The sequence below is a fragment of the Musa acuminata genome, chromosome BXJ1-5, assembly GCF_036884655.1.
Source record: "Musa acuminata AAA Group cultivar baxijiao chromosome BXJ1-5, Cavendish_Baxijiao_AAA, whole genome shotgun sequence".
NCBI classification, from domain to species: domain Eukaryota; kingdom Viridiplantae; phylum Streptophyta; class Magnoliopsida; order Zingiberales; family Musaceae; genus Musa; species Musa acuminata.
The window spans coordinates 1,433,827-1,448,640 of NC_088331.1; the positions used below are offsets into that span (position 1 = coordinate 1,433,827).

The window sequence follows — 14,814 nt, forward strand, 5'->3', positions numbered from 1 at the left end:
GAGCTGCTTTGGGACCTCCCCTTTTCTCGTAGGGACGTGATCGAGACGTTCACCTGGGGCTCTGAGTTCAGCAAATTCTCATGCATGGCATCACGGTGAGAATTCAGCTGCAACGATCAACACATTTCGTTCGGTTTCAGTGAGGATTCGGGGTTGCAATCCGAGTGGCTCCAAACCTTGTACTGCTTCGATTATGTGGATACATAGAGGATAGAGAAGAATGTAAAGAGTAAAGAGGTCAGCTAAAGTAAGATCCACACAGAGAATTTTCACAGGTATCTGAAACGAGGAAGATGTTTGGTTGTGTCGATAGATGCAGAACAGAACATCGTGTTCTTTCTTCCTTCTCTACTCGGATAATTCTCCTTTCTGAAGCTGCAGATGAGCACAGAAAAGACGAGTTCATGTTCATCTGGTATTATCATGGGCAGGTTGCTCGTGCCGGTGCCGCGCGCGCGCGCCCGCCGCATTGCGACAACACAAAAGTCAGAGCTTTCCTGGCACTGCTCTGCGCATCACAGTTGTGCAGTGCCGACTTGCAACTCGAGCAAACTGCTCTCACATGGCTTCACATCTCGAATGCTGCTGCTTATTGCAGCATTGGGTCCCCGAGTTCACCAAATTATTGTGCCAGATCATATTGCATGTCATTGTATCCGAATCAGAAACATCATCATCCATCTTCCATCGGTCAAACTCCTCTATTTACAAAGTATTCGATGCAGTGTGTTCTTGTTTTGTTCTCTCTTTCTAAGGAGAGGAGGACAATGAAATAGATGGCGTATCATCAAAACTGTAGAATGACATTCCATCGATTTTGATCACTCGTTACTCGGGAAAACATCCATTACTGATAAATATAAATCTGAAACTTAACCCAAGGATTTGCAAGCAATAGCAAGAACAGTTTTTATCTCGGAAAAGATACTGAGATTTACACTGCCATGGAGAAGAAGACGAGCTCACCGTGCTGCTAGCTTTTCATTCATTACAAGATAAAAAAGCTAGCAAACAAGCATCAAGTAAGTGTGTGTGGCAACAGTACTGAGACTTCCCGACCAGACTACGGCATCAACCACCATTTCATGATCCAATTGCAGTAAAACTGAACCCCAAGAAGAAGAAGAAGAAGAAGAAGAAGAAACATGTGAGGAGCTGCTATCTTCTGGGTGACTGTGGGTGGCAGCTTCGAGGATTGAGGGGGTGAAGGAACAGCAGAGAAGGTTAATAATATTATTATTATATATATGTGTATGAATTATATGATATATAGGGAAGCATATGGTGGGAAATGGTTGAGGGATTTGACCAAGAAAGTGACAAGAGTTTGGAGGTAGCTGAAGCTTTTTGCAGGTTAGTGTACGTGATGACTTTGAACAAAGAGTCCGTGCAGCTTTGCCAGAGTCGAAGAAGAGAGAGAGAGAGAGAGAGAGAGAGATGGGTGGAACGATACTATACTAATACAATGTTTTATTTGTACCGGCGTGACTGGTAATGTGGTAGTTTCTATCGGCAATGGGTCTGAAAAATATATAAAAGAGTGAAATTTAAATATTTGCACCATATCGAAGTAAGCAACCATAGCATATCATATATGTTTGGAACAAAATTTGTTTTAAGAGATTTAAAAAAGTATTATCGCATTGAAAGATTCAATACATTTATCATTTCTCAATGTATTTCTTTAGAAATTTCTTTTTTCACACTTTCCAAATGTTGGGAAGAAACCTGTTAATGCGGAATAATTCTTTCCCTCTGTGTATCAAAATAGGTTCCTCATCAAAATACCAACTTGATATTCAAATGCTAATATCAATCAGCATAGCATAAACAATAGAGCAATAAATCAATCACACAGTGAGACCAAATCTTTTTTAACGTGGAAAACCCAATGTGGGAAAAACCACGGGACCGTAGTCCACCTCAAACTTCCACTATCAATAATGATGATAATAGGTTTACAATAGGTCTTCTCTAGAATAACTAGAGGATCAGAATAACATCAAGAACATAGATCTTGGCTCAAGAATACCATATCTTCATCACATAGGTGGATCTCCTCCAAAGAGAATTCTAGGTCTCACAGAGTGGATATCGCAAGAAAGTACCTTAGAGAGGGTAAACTGCAGATCAACACCGTTAGGATTGTAGAGTTTGCTGCAAGGATTCTCCACATAAAATTTGGGCCGAAACTGACAACGTTTGGCCACCGATCGTCAAGCAGAAAAACTCAGAAACCTTACTTTCTCTCTCTATTTCTCTCTCCTCTTTTCTCTCTGCACGCCGTCGCTGTTCACTGTGCACGTACACTGAATACCCTAATTTGCCTGCATACCCTAATTTGCCTTACTTCACCTTAATTAGTGATTTGGGCTCAATAGGCCCAATTTGTCCAAGCCCACATATGGGCTGGACCCAACAATTCTCCCCCTCCAGCTCATATGGTGGGTTGTACCAAGCCCGCTCTTCGCCTACATGCTTCAAGCTTCTCCTTAGGCAAAGACTTTGTCAACATATCTGAACCATTCTCATTGGTATGCACTTTTTCCAACTGTAATTCTTTCATCTCAAGCACATCACGAATCCAGTGATATCTCACATCAATATGCTTGGATCTAGAATGGTATGTTGAATTCTTGGAGAGGTGAATGGCGCTCTGACTGTCACAGTAAACAGTATATACTTCCTGTTTCAAGCCCAATTCCTGTAGAAACTTTTTCATCCATAAAGTTTCCTTACAGGCTTTAGTAACTGCTATGTATTCTGCTTCTGTGGTTGATAGAGCAACACACTTCTGTAACTTAGACTGCCAAGAGACTGCTCCTCCTGCAAATGTCATCAAGAATCCCGAAGTGGACTTCCTGGAATCAGTATCACCTGCCATGTCTGCATCTGTGTACCCTTCTAACACAGGTTCATCACTACCAAAACATAAATACAACCTGGAAGTACCTCTTAGATATCTTAATATCCATTTCACTGCTGCCCAATGTTCCTTTCCAGGATTAGAGAGAAATCGGCTAATAACTCCAACTGCATGAGCTATATCTGGCCTAGTACAAACCATAGCATACATCAAACTGCCTACTGCAGATGAGTAAGGTACTCTGGATATTTCTTCTTTTTCTTTCTCACTTGTAGGACATTGTTTCGAACTCAGCTTGAAATGACCTACAAGTGGGGAACAAACTGCTTTGGCTTTACTCATGTTGAATCTTTCAAGAACCTTTTCAATGTAAGTCTCCTGAGATAGCCAAATCTTCCTTTTCTTCCTATCACGAAGAATCTTCATGCCAAGTATTTGTCTCACCGATCCTAAGTCTTTCATGGCAAAAGACTTACTTAGCTCTCTTTTAAGCTTTTCAATTTTTCCAACATCATGGCCAACAATCAACATATCATCAACATGCTAGTCATAGGTGCCCAGCAAGCCAATCACGTGAGTGATGGCACGTGTGACTTGATACAGAATCTTTTTGCTTATTATATTTTGGCGTATATCACTTTATAACTATTGCATAAATGCATATATATATTGTGATGTCCTTGGATTTGTGCAATGGGAATCGGATCGTGATGAGATCACGATAATGAGATCGATTCACCTTTAAACACATATCCTAAATAATCCCGGTCATAGGTTACTCGAGAGGGACATCGTGATAACCGGATAGACTGGTGTGCTGTATACCCGTCCATATGATGGATGCAGCTGGTCTCATAGCTGCTCGTGTAGGGACACTAGGGATACAGTACAGGTGCTCATTGGAGAATGAGTTCACTGATTGATCCGCTTACGGAATGCTGGATGGTTGATGATGCCTTATTGTCAGACAGCGATTCCATAGTCCTAGTGGTGTATCTGGTCCTTAGACTTGAGACACCAAGGATGTCCTGTATGAGTGCTCCACTCTTTGATACCAGACTTATAGGTTTGACTGTTCTCAGATCTAGTACAGCTGGTCATTGGGAGTGGTAGTCGACCTTACGAGGGCTATTGAGTGTCGACAAAGGATCATCCACTCTCGGCGTCATGAGAGGAATATCCTATGTGTTCTTGCTCAGACAAATCCCTGGCCAGGGTCATTCGGGTTGAGAGAGAAAGAGTTCTCCGGGAGAATCCGATTAGAGCGAGACTCGAGTAGAAACCGTATGGGTCTGACAGCACCATGCTCGATATACGGTCTCTGGGATATTAGATGGATGAGGGACTATAGGTACATGGTAACTGAGGACAGACAGGTCCAATGGATTGGATTCCCCTGTATCGTCTGGGGACTACGGCGTAGTGGCCTAGTACTTCCGTAGTCGATGAGTCGAGTGAATTATTACAGAGATAATAATTCACTCAGTCAGAAGGAGTTCTGACAGGTATGACTCACGGCCAGCTCGATATTGGGCCTAGAGGGTCACACACATATGGTAGGCATTGCGATGAGTAGAGGTTCGGATATGAGATATCCGACGGAGCCCTTGTCTTATTGGATGCAGATCCAATACCCACTAGGGAAAGGACCCATTAGGGTTTTGACACGGGATCTCTATAAATAGGAGGGATTCACAGCCTCATAGGCTAGAGTCTTTGCTTGCCCTTCCTATTCTCCTCTCCCTCTCCACCTCAGAGTAGGCCTGGAGTTTTGAGGAGCGTCGTCGCAACCCTGCTGTGTGGATCACCGCTAGAGAGGAGGACGCTTGACCTCCTTCACCCTCTCCTAAGGATCTGCAAGGAAACAGGGATATACGATCTCCCTAGGTAACACAATCTCTATACGCAGTTTTGTGTTTTGCGGATTTTTGCGCACCAATCTTCGCACGACGACGAACATCTTTTTGGGAATCGGGGATTTTTGTTTTCTTGTTCTTCCGCTGCGCATATGATGTCGCCCCCCTTATGATTTCCCAACACAACATATAGCAGTAAAATAATAAAATCATCATCTGAAAATTTCTTCATAAACACACAATGATCAGATGTGGTTCTATCATACCCTTGGCTCATCATAAAGGAATCAAACTTCTTGTACCATTGTCTAGGTGCCTGTTTGAGTCCATATAAGCTTTTCCTAAGCTTACATACCAGATTTTCTTTTCCCTTGACTTTGAAACCTTCTGGTTGCTCCATGTAAATTTCTTCTTCTAAGTCACCATGAAGAAATGCTGTTTTTACATCAAGTTGCTCAACTTCTAAATTCAAGCGGGCAGCCAAACTAAGAACAACTCGGATAGAGGACATTTTCACAACCGGAGAAAATATTTCTTCAAAGTCAATACCTTTCTTCTGACTGAATCCTTTCACAACTAGTCGTGCCTTGTATCTTTGTTGTGAGCTATTGTTTTCAGTCTTCAATTTATAAACCCACTTATTCTTGAGAGCTTTCTTCTCTTTCGGCAGCTTTACCAAGTCATAGGTGTGGTTCTCAAGTAAGGATCTCATCTCTCCTTGCATGGCTTTAACCCACTCACTCTTATTCTCATGTAGAATAGCTTCTTGGTAAGTTTCTGGCTCTCCCCCGTCAGTAAGCATAACATACTCATGTGGAGGATATCTGGTAGAGGGTTGTCGCTCTCTAGTGGATCTTCTCAATGGAATCTCAACTGGTGGTGGAGGTGCCTGTTCAGTTGGTTCAGCATCATCAACTGTAGGTGTATCATCACTAGTATTCTCATCACAATCTTCTTGTTCATCTCCCCCATGATCATCATGAACTACAGGTGAAGGAACTGGACCCAAACTCCAAGGAATATAAACAGAGGTTTCTGGCTTCTCAACATTATCACCATCATCAAACAATTGGTCTTCAAGAAACACAACATCTCTGCTTCTAATAATCTTCTTGTTCACTAGATCCCATAATCTGTACCCAAACTCTTCATGACCATATCCCAAGAAGATACATGCTTTTGCCTTATTATCAAGCTTGGATCTCTCATCTTTGGGAATAGGAACAAATGCTTTACACCCAAAGACTCTCAAATGATTATAAGATATATCTTTTCCTCTCCATACTCTTTCTGGAACATCACCTTGCAGAGGAACTGATGGAGAAAGATTTATCAGGTCAACTGTAGTTCTCATAGCCTCCCCCCAAAATGACTTTGGTAACTTGGCGTGGGAAAGCATACACCTAATCCTTTCTTCAATGGTTCTGTTCATTCTTTCTGCCACACCGTTCTGCTGAGGAGTTTTAGGAACTGTTTTCTCAAGCCTGATACCATGGAACCTGCAATAATTCTTAAAAGGACCCCTGTACTCGCAACCATTATCTGATCGAACACACTTTAGCTTTCTGCCAGTTTCTCTTTCAACATTGACATGAAACTCCTTGAAAGCATCGAGTACCTGGTCTTTAGATTTCAAAGCAAAAGCCTACACTTTTCTAGAATGGTCATCAATAAAAGTAACAAAATAAAGAGCACCTCCAAGAGTTCTAGTTTGCATAGTACAAACATCAGTATGAACTAAATCAATAACATCAGATCTTCTAGATGATGGATATGTCTGAAATGCAACTCTATGTGTTTTTCCAACTAAGCAATGATCACAAGATTTAAGAGATGTACCTTGCAACTCTGGTAAGAACTGCTTTCTAGCAAGAGTTTGAAGTCCTTTCTCGCTGATATGTCCAAGCCTCTTATGCCAAAGATCTATACTTTCACCTTTTCGAATTGCATTAATCTCTCCTTTGTGTAGCTTAGCTTCCATGACATAAAAAGAGTTAATCTTCTTTCCTTTTGCCACAATTAGAGAACCTTTAGTGAGTTTCCATTTACTTTCACCAAAATAATGTGCAAAGCCCTCATCATCAAGTCTACCTGTAGATATCAAGTTAAGACGAATATCTGGAACATGTCTTACATCTTTGAGTATCAATTTGCTCCCAATACTAGTCTCCAAGCAAATATCTCCAATACCCACAATCTTAGATGTACCATTGTTTCCCATTCTGACATTACCAAAATCACCAGCAGTGTAAGATCTAAAGAAATCACCATGAGAAGTAACATGAAATGAAGCACCAGAGTCAATTACCCAATTACTGTCCTGAGCTACAAGGCTAACACAACCTTCATCACAGACAATAGTGATATTACCTTCAGCAGCAACTGTATTGGTCTCTTTTTCATTTTTTTTTCATTTCATTTTGTTCTCGCTTCCAAAACCTACACTCTTTCTTCATGTGACCTAGTCTGTTACAGTGAAAACATTTGATATCTCTTCTAGACTTGGATCTTCCTCTATAACCATATGGATTTCTGCTATGACTTCTTCCACGTCTTTCTTGTTTTTCAGTAACAAATGCACCAGAAGAAGATTCACCCTGTTCTTTCCTTCTTGCATCTTCATTTAGCAAACTGTCTTTAACCATATCTATGGTTAGAGTCCCCTCTGGCGTGGAGTTACAAATAATCACCACATACGTTTCCCAACTTTCTGGTAAAGAGCTGAGAAGTAATAATCCCTGCATCTCATCATCTATATTCATTTTCATAGCAACCAACTTGTTTGCAAGACTCTGAAATAGGCTTATGTGCTCAATAATGTTACCATCATCTTTATACTTCAAATTTACAAGCCTTCTGAGGAGAGAAATTCTATTTCCCACTATCTTTTTCGCAAAAAGATTTTCTAACCTTTGCCAAACAACATCAGCTCTGGTTTCATCTGAAATATGCTCATGCAAGTTTATATCCATCTATCTTCTAATATAGGCAATAGCTTTTCTATGTTGAACTTCCCATTCTTCATCGTCCATAATAGAAGGTTTATCTTTAACCTTGATAGGCTTATACAAATCTTTGCAATAGAGCAAATCTTCCATCAGACGCCTCCAAGTGGAATAATTTGATGAGTTCAATTTAATCATACCATCTGACTGCTCCATTTCAATCACACAAGAAAACTAGCACCAAACAACCTGATGCTCTAATACCACTTGTTGGGAAGAAACCTGTTAATGCGGAATAATTCTTTCCCTCTTTGTGTATCAAAATAGGTTCCTCATCAAAATACCAACTTCATATTCAAATGCTAATATCAATCAGCACAGCATAAACAATGGAGCAATAAATCAATCACACAGTGAGACCAAATCTTTTTTAACGTGGAAAACCCAATATGGGAAAAACCACGGGACCGTAGTCCACCTCAAACTTCCACTATCAATAATGATGATAACAGGTTTACAGTAGGTCTTCTCTAGAATAACTAGAGGATCAGAATAACATCAAGAACATAGATCTTGGCTCAAGAATACCATATCTTCATCACATAGGTGGATCTCCTCCAAAGAGAATTCTAGGTCTCACAGAGTGGATATCGTAGGAAAGTACCTTAGAGAGGGTAAACTGTAGATCAACACCGTTAGGATTGTAGAGTTTGCTGCAAGGATTCTCCACATAAAATTTGGGCCGAAACTGACAATGTTTGGCCACCGATCGTCAAGCAGAAAAACTCAGAAACCTTATTTTCTCTCTCTATTTCTCTCTGCACGCTGCTCTGTGTTTTTCTTTTCCCTGCATACCCTAATTTGTCTTACTTCACCTTAATTAGTGATTTGGGCTCAATAGGTCCAATTTGTCCAAACCCACATATGGGCTGGACCCAACACCAAATGATAAATATTTCTCATATTCGAGTCATAATAATATTTTTCATCATTAGTTTTAAGACTATAGTTGCTCAATTGCACCCTCGCACGTCGATCCGTGAAAATTTAGCCTCTTAGTGGCCTCTTATGCGATAAAAAAAAAAAATTGACTATTTTAAAAATGATCCAATTATAATTCCATAAGTTTTGAACGGTTATACGATAAAAAATTTGGTTCCACAATGGTGTCATAGTGAACTTTTGTATGTGGTTAATCGATTTTCTTTTTATGAATTATAATAATATTATTTTCTAAGATAGAAGATAAGAATTTTTATTAATTATTAGAAAAATTAAACAAAAAATAATAGTTTTTCTAAACTCTCTTGATAATGGTCTTTTTTTTTTCTATCAATTACAAGGAAGAATACGAAGGAAAAGATATAATATCTCCTCTTGTTTTCATAATGAAAGAATATCAAGCAAGTATAAAAAACACCTTTTTATAAATCCCTCTTAATAATAATCTCTCTCTCTCTCTCTCTCTAGTTTTCAATCTTAGAAACAATCTTTCATGTTCTAGCATAGCTTGACGTAGTCAGATCAAATCAATTATAATGGGCAATAGAAAGCATTTAAACGCTTCGAAGTTTGGTAACTGATGAAATCATCTTATCAATGTTAAACTGTTTAAACACTTCAAACTAATGTTTTGGGTATCAATCTATCACATTGTTAGTACAGCACAAAAGCAACCAAATTCAGCCAACTTTGAGTTGCACCTCAAAACTCCTCTGCCCAAAAGCATTACAAATCTTCCATGAGCCCAAACAAATCTAGAAACACTTCTCCACACTAAGCCAAAATGTCTGTTTTGCAAGCAAACAGTTAGTATCTGATCCAGTTCAGAAAGTTCGACACCAAGTTCATGAATTTACAGTAACTGAGAAACGTTGTTCTCATATGGTATGCATGTTATTACAAGTCCTTTGCTCCAACACTAAAAACCATGAGAACGATGCTGGTAAATTGGCAGGGTCGATACTACAGCATTAACCTTAAAAGAATAGAGACACCTAGTTTTCGATAAAAAAACATTTGATGACTTCAAGCAAACTTTGCATACACTGCAAGAACAGTATTTGGCTATATTAGATGCGTCGCAGAGATGCCAACCTCTTCTCGAGATCATCGACTTGGGAACTCTCTGGAGCTACATTCCTGCAATTACAGGTTTATACGAATGAGATGCATTTTGGCAGAAGTTATCATAATTACATGACAATACAGCACATAGACGATCCTTCTTTTTCTAGCTACTCAGTGGGTTTGCTATATGCATCGCATAGTTGGCATGAAGCAGAACTACTCTGACTTGCTTGCACAAATTATATCCAACATAAAAAATACTTACTACAAGAACAAGCAGTGACTAAAGGGCGCAAATAAGATAGCTTTTCTTCAAAAAGAAAACTAATGGGAATACTCATGGCTTGTCATTCACATGACCTGAATTCCACATGCAACTGGTGCTAATTAACATTTCGTACCTTGAGGCAGTATCAACTTTCTTATTGTTGACAGCAATCCGCCCTTTGGGAGCTGAAGATAGCTGAAAAAGGACAAACGAAAACAAACTTAAAAGTAGGAAGAAAACAATGTATGGATATCTAAAAATAGCACACCAAATAGGTATGCAAAATGTTTTGTTACCTGTGAGGCAACATCAACACCAATTTCATCAAGCACCTAAAATAAATCACAAAAAATAAGTATAGTGCTTGCTTCGGAAATCTGGAGCCAAAGGAAATCTGGAGCCAAAATAAAGTAGTTTTGCTTGCTTCGGAAAAGGTTCATTCTCAATTCTAATTGAGTTGCCAAAGCTACATTTATCTTACCTGGTTCGTGAGTTCTTCTGTTTCCTCCTCTGCCTCATCTTTATCCAATGTTTCATCGATGGCCTCTGACATCATCTCAATCTGCACAAATTGTAGCATAAGTATAGTGCTTAACACGCTCAAACACACACTTCCTCACATGGATGCACAGAAGAGAAACGGGGCTAGAGAGAGACTACAGATATCTAGGCAAGAAATGTATTTAATTGTAAGGAGTTTGCCTATAATAGGTTTTCATTTAATAACATAAGTTCGTGAATTTCTAGATAACTAATCAATCAATCTTCAATTGCACCATATCTTGATAAAAAGATGTCCATCCAAGAAGCAGATTTGAGTGTTGTGAAATCCTTTGCAAGAATAATCCAAACTTTCATTTGAAACATAGAGTTATTCCCATGGGTTCCAGATATGAGTGATTCCAAACTAAGAGATATATCAACCTTCAACTACTGTCTTGTAATGGGTCACACAAATTTGATTTAGGTCTAGCAAAAAATCTCAAGTAGGTCAAAGATGACAATAAACAAAAAGGGGAACTCATGAGTATTAGCAATCAATCCCTTACTGTTATATTATTGAAAAGGTACTGGTATATATATCATAAGCTATTTTTATCAAACATCTTTAGCCACATTTTATACCCATTTTGATAATCAATTACCAACAGTTGTCTTCAATACCATTTCCCATCTCATTTCAGGACCAAATGGGTTCGCTAGAATCCACTACATACAGGAAATCAGACATCAATCCTAATCAGTCAGTGGTAAAGAAATTAAAATGCAATTTTATTTTACACTACTTATAGCTTTATGCGTATTGTTTAAAAAGGATCGTTTTGGCCTATAAAAAACAAGGGCTTCGTAGAATAATAACTTTTTGGGTTACTTGATCTTAGAAGTTCTTATAAATCAAGCAAAATTCTAAGAATATCGTTTCTTGAGAAGCTACTAAGATTGAAGTTTGGATTATGGTTGGAGAAAATCATCAGGGACATCAGCAGATATTATACCCTATATGCCAGGTAGGTCTTATACAACAAAACAATGCCTGTCAGGCAACAGTCTCCTTCGATCTAAGCTACCTTAGCAAATATGACATTTCTGAAAACTATCATTTCAAGCTCCTTTCATGTAGAAGTTCATAGACCCACCACATTTTAGCAATCGCATTGCACGACGGATGTAATCAAGTTACAAGCTAACCCAACAAGTGTATTGCTTTTGCCATGAATCCAACAAATTTATTCAAGAAAATTTTCAACTATTACAAGACTAAAGTTGATGAAGTTTGCATCCATTACGAGACCAAAGTTTCAAATTTCATCTTCCTTCATGTTGTTACTCCCTATTCATCTTTGGAGGATCTTCGTCATGTTTGGAGGCTCACACGAGAACCAACAACCCATCAACAATAACACCAAACATATGGCTAACAATATTGGTAGGTGAGACTAAAATTTCATTAAGATAGTCCCATCAAATCATTAAGATAGGAGTTCATGTCCAAATTACCCCAGATGTTAGGCACTTATAAATTGTTCCCTGAGTCCCTCAAACAAGCAATGGGACAGATTAACTAACACAGTACGTTCATATTTTAAAAAGAAAAGTGTGACCATAATTACCAACAAAAATAGAGATAAATCCAATTGAAGATATTCTAGAAAAAGAATGAACCAATTCAGGATTCACATGCTCTATGCAGACAAATTTTCAATGAATTTAAAAGTTAAATAAAAAGTCAAATTCATACAGAGAATTTTTTTTAAAGAAGTCAACAGCACTGTTCTCCATGCTGCTGCTGTAATGTGGTCTAGTTTTGAGTAGATACATAATTTCCGACAATTTAACATGTCAGATATTTCATCTAGTATTAGAGAGAGCAAGCAGGATGAGAAGCATTGCCAAAAGTAAATCAAAAGAGTGAGGGTAAGCGTTAGTGTCACGCATTACTCTTTTCGGGTAGCTAGGTCACAGAAATGGTATCTCTATTTATAAATGTAAGGTTGCATATATTAATATTTTCTAGAACTTATATTGGCAGGAGCTTCATGCACTATGCCACCCTTTCTTAGAAAAGTATTTAAAACTATCCGGTGATTTTATGTAGAATTGAAAAATCTATCGAACTGGTTAAAATTATGAATCAGTGTGTTACCGTCATATCCATTTGTGATGATTGCTTCTGGAATTCTTTCATCACTTTCAACTGCTTCGCTGGTTCCATTTGCTGAAACATGTAAATCACAAATCAGAATGTAAGCATGTAAATGACTCAACATCTAGCTGATAGATTTTCCATTGTTGAAATAAGCACCCGAAATATTAACAGTAAACTTCCACCAGACCTTGTTCATAGCAGCCATTGCCTTGCTTGCACCTTTCATTCCTGTGGATATTGAAGTGTTTGCATACATTGCCTGCAAAAAAGCCCAATGCCAATTTTTCTCCACATGTTGAGACATCTTTGAAGACACTGGCGGTTCATAACTAAATCTAGTAACTAGAAGTTCTGACCTGGGTGTGGGTTGCTATGCCTCTTATTTGTGCACGAGTTCCCTGCAAGTTTGTAATTTGCTGCCTCAGACGAACAAGCTGACGAGCTAAGATCCGGGTGGCAGCCTACAAAGGTAAACATACCAAATAAAGTTGTCCATTATCCCTCCTGTGCAGAATAGTATCATGATGACAGAACCGTATGAATGGAATAGATGTTCCAATAATATCAAGAATACTGCTTGAACAAAGAAAGTCATAATAAGACTGTATGAACAACAATGAGAAAACCTCATTCCCAGTTTGTGCAGTCTTCTTGATCTCTGCAACCAGTTTTTTCTCCTGTGATGATTATTTTGTAAACAGGATTAGACAGCCAAAAAGATGCACAAGATTTAATGCAAGAGGACAGCATAGACGAAAAACAAACCTCTAACTGCAGGGAAGCAATCTCACGCTCCACACCTGAAGCCGAGATAGGAAGATCATAGTCACTCAAAATAATGACATAATTTATTCTTTGGAAATGTACTCTCTAGAATATTAATATAATGCTTGATCTATAATTAGCTATTGATGCTTAATTACTGCCTGAATTTGGACAAGGAAAACGAAACAGATCAAATCACAAATTAACATACAAGTCCGATCTTTTCATCATTTTGTGGACAAACATATAAAAGCACTCCTCAAGAGAGTAAAACCCTAAGCATCCGCAAGACAAGATTCTACCTCTTGTGGCGACAGCCATTTCTCTTTTGCTCGTCCTGAGAGCATCTGCGCGGTGAAGCACAACTATCAGATTCAAAGAGGAAGGCTCAAAATATCGTATGAATGGGATCATAAAAGAAAAAATAGAAGGAAACAAAACCCTAAATGGCAAACTTCGACCAAGAAATTCGCTGGAGCATGTACCCAAAAGAAATCAAGAAAAACTTAAAAGGGAAAAGAATGCGGATCACAAATTCCTTCCTTTCTTGAGGAAAAGAAAACATCTTAAGCATCGGAACCGGACATTAATCGAGAAAATACACGGCTAGCAACCAAATCCAACGCGGCGACGACAAATGCAGATGAAAAGAAAAGATTTTTTCCTCGCCTTTAGGGGAGGTCTTCTTCTTGAAGATGTTCATGATGCGTTCTCTTCGCCCGAGCAAAAATTGATCGAGGGAAAGGAGAGCAGAGATCGCGAACGAAAGGCAAGGACCCCTAGATCGGAAGTGGGAGGCGGCTAGGGTTCTTGGCGTCTGGCGATGGAGCGGCCTCTCGCTCGCCCTCACTCACAGACAGCGGCGGCAGCAAGCAGCACAGGTTCGGTGTTTCGTTCTTTGTTTTCCCTTTTTCTTCTTCTTCTTTGAGAAATAATTATCGATCCACCCGTTGAACATCCACTGGCCTCTCGCCTACACGAGGAGTAATGTGGGGTCGATGCAGGACCCTCCCCGGGGTAAGAAAGCGGGTGTCAATCGCACGTCTGTTTAGGATTCCCTTTCGGTGCGTGAATCTATCCAACGGTTCGTAAACTTCGAATTTATTACTTTCTTCTTTGACAAATTATATAAAATATAAAATATTAGAAACATAATAAAAAAAAAAAAGTAATTCTTACCGCATGCCATATATACGAAGAACTTAATATTTAAACAAATATCTAAAAATTTATGTAAGATATTATATATCATTTAATTAAAATATCAATAACGAAGTAAATTAGATCCAATTCAAGGTTTGAGTAATAAACTTAAGTTCGATCAAGATTGAATTGGGTCCAATTAATTAGATAAAGAATTATTATCACTATAGGGGAATGGGCTTTTTTTTTGGGCC

At 38.8% G+C, this 14,814-nt stretch overlaps 1 protein-coding gene across 1 annotated transcript; it reads right to left on the bottom strand.

Annotated features, from left to right (window-relative positions):
- Nucleotides 1-9,421: 9,421 nt before the first annotated feature.
- Nucleotides 9,422-14,422, bottom strand: LOC103983546 (vacuolar protein sorting-associated protein 2 homolog 2). Its single transcript, XM_009400777.3, has 11 exons — nt 14,087-14,422; nt 13,720-13,764; nt 13,418-13,452; nt 13,279-13,329; nt 13,009-13,113; nt 12,840-12,911; nt 12,650-12,721; nt 10,487-10,567; nt 10,302-10,337; nt 10,139-10,200; nt 9,422-9,809 (listed from the first exon to the last, which is right to left on the bottom strand). Exons 1-11 carry the CDS (start codon nt 14,118-14,120, stop codon nt 9,740-9,742), a joined length of 663 nt encoding a protein of 220 aa, XP_009399052.1. The 5' UTR covers nt 14,121-14,422; the 3' UTR covers nt 9,422-9,739.
- Nucleotides 14,423-14,814: the final 392 nt, after the last annotated feature.

Excerpts from the sequence above, each read along its gene's own strand:
- LOC103983546 (XM_009400777.3), bottom strand. The coding sequence starts at position 14,120 with ATGAACATCTTCAAGAAGAAGACCTCCCCTAAAG. Across the intron at positions 12,912-13,008 it reads GCATAGCAACCCACACCCAG|GCAATGTATGCAAACACTTC; the intron begins GTCAGAACTTCT and ends GCTTTTTTGCAG. Across the intron at positions 10,338-10,486 it reads CAGAAGAACTCACGAACCAG|GTGCTTGATGAAATTGGTGT; the intron begins GTAAGATAAATG and ends GATTTATTTTAG.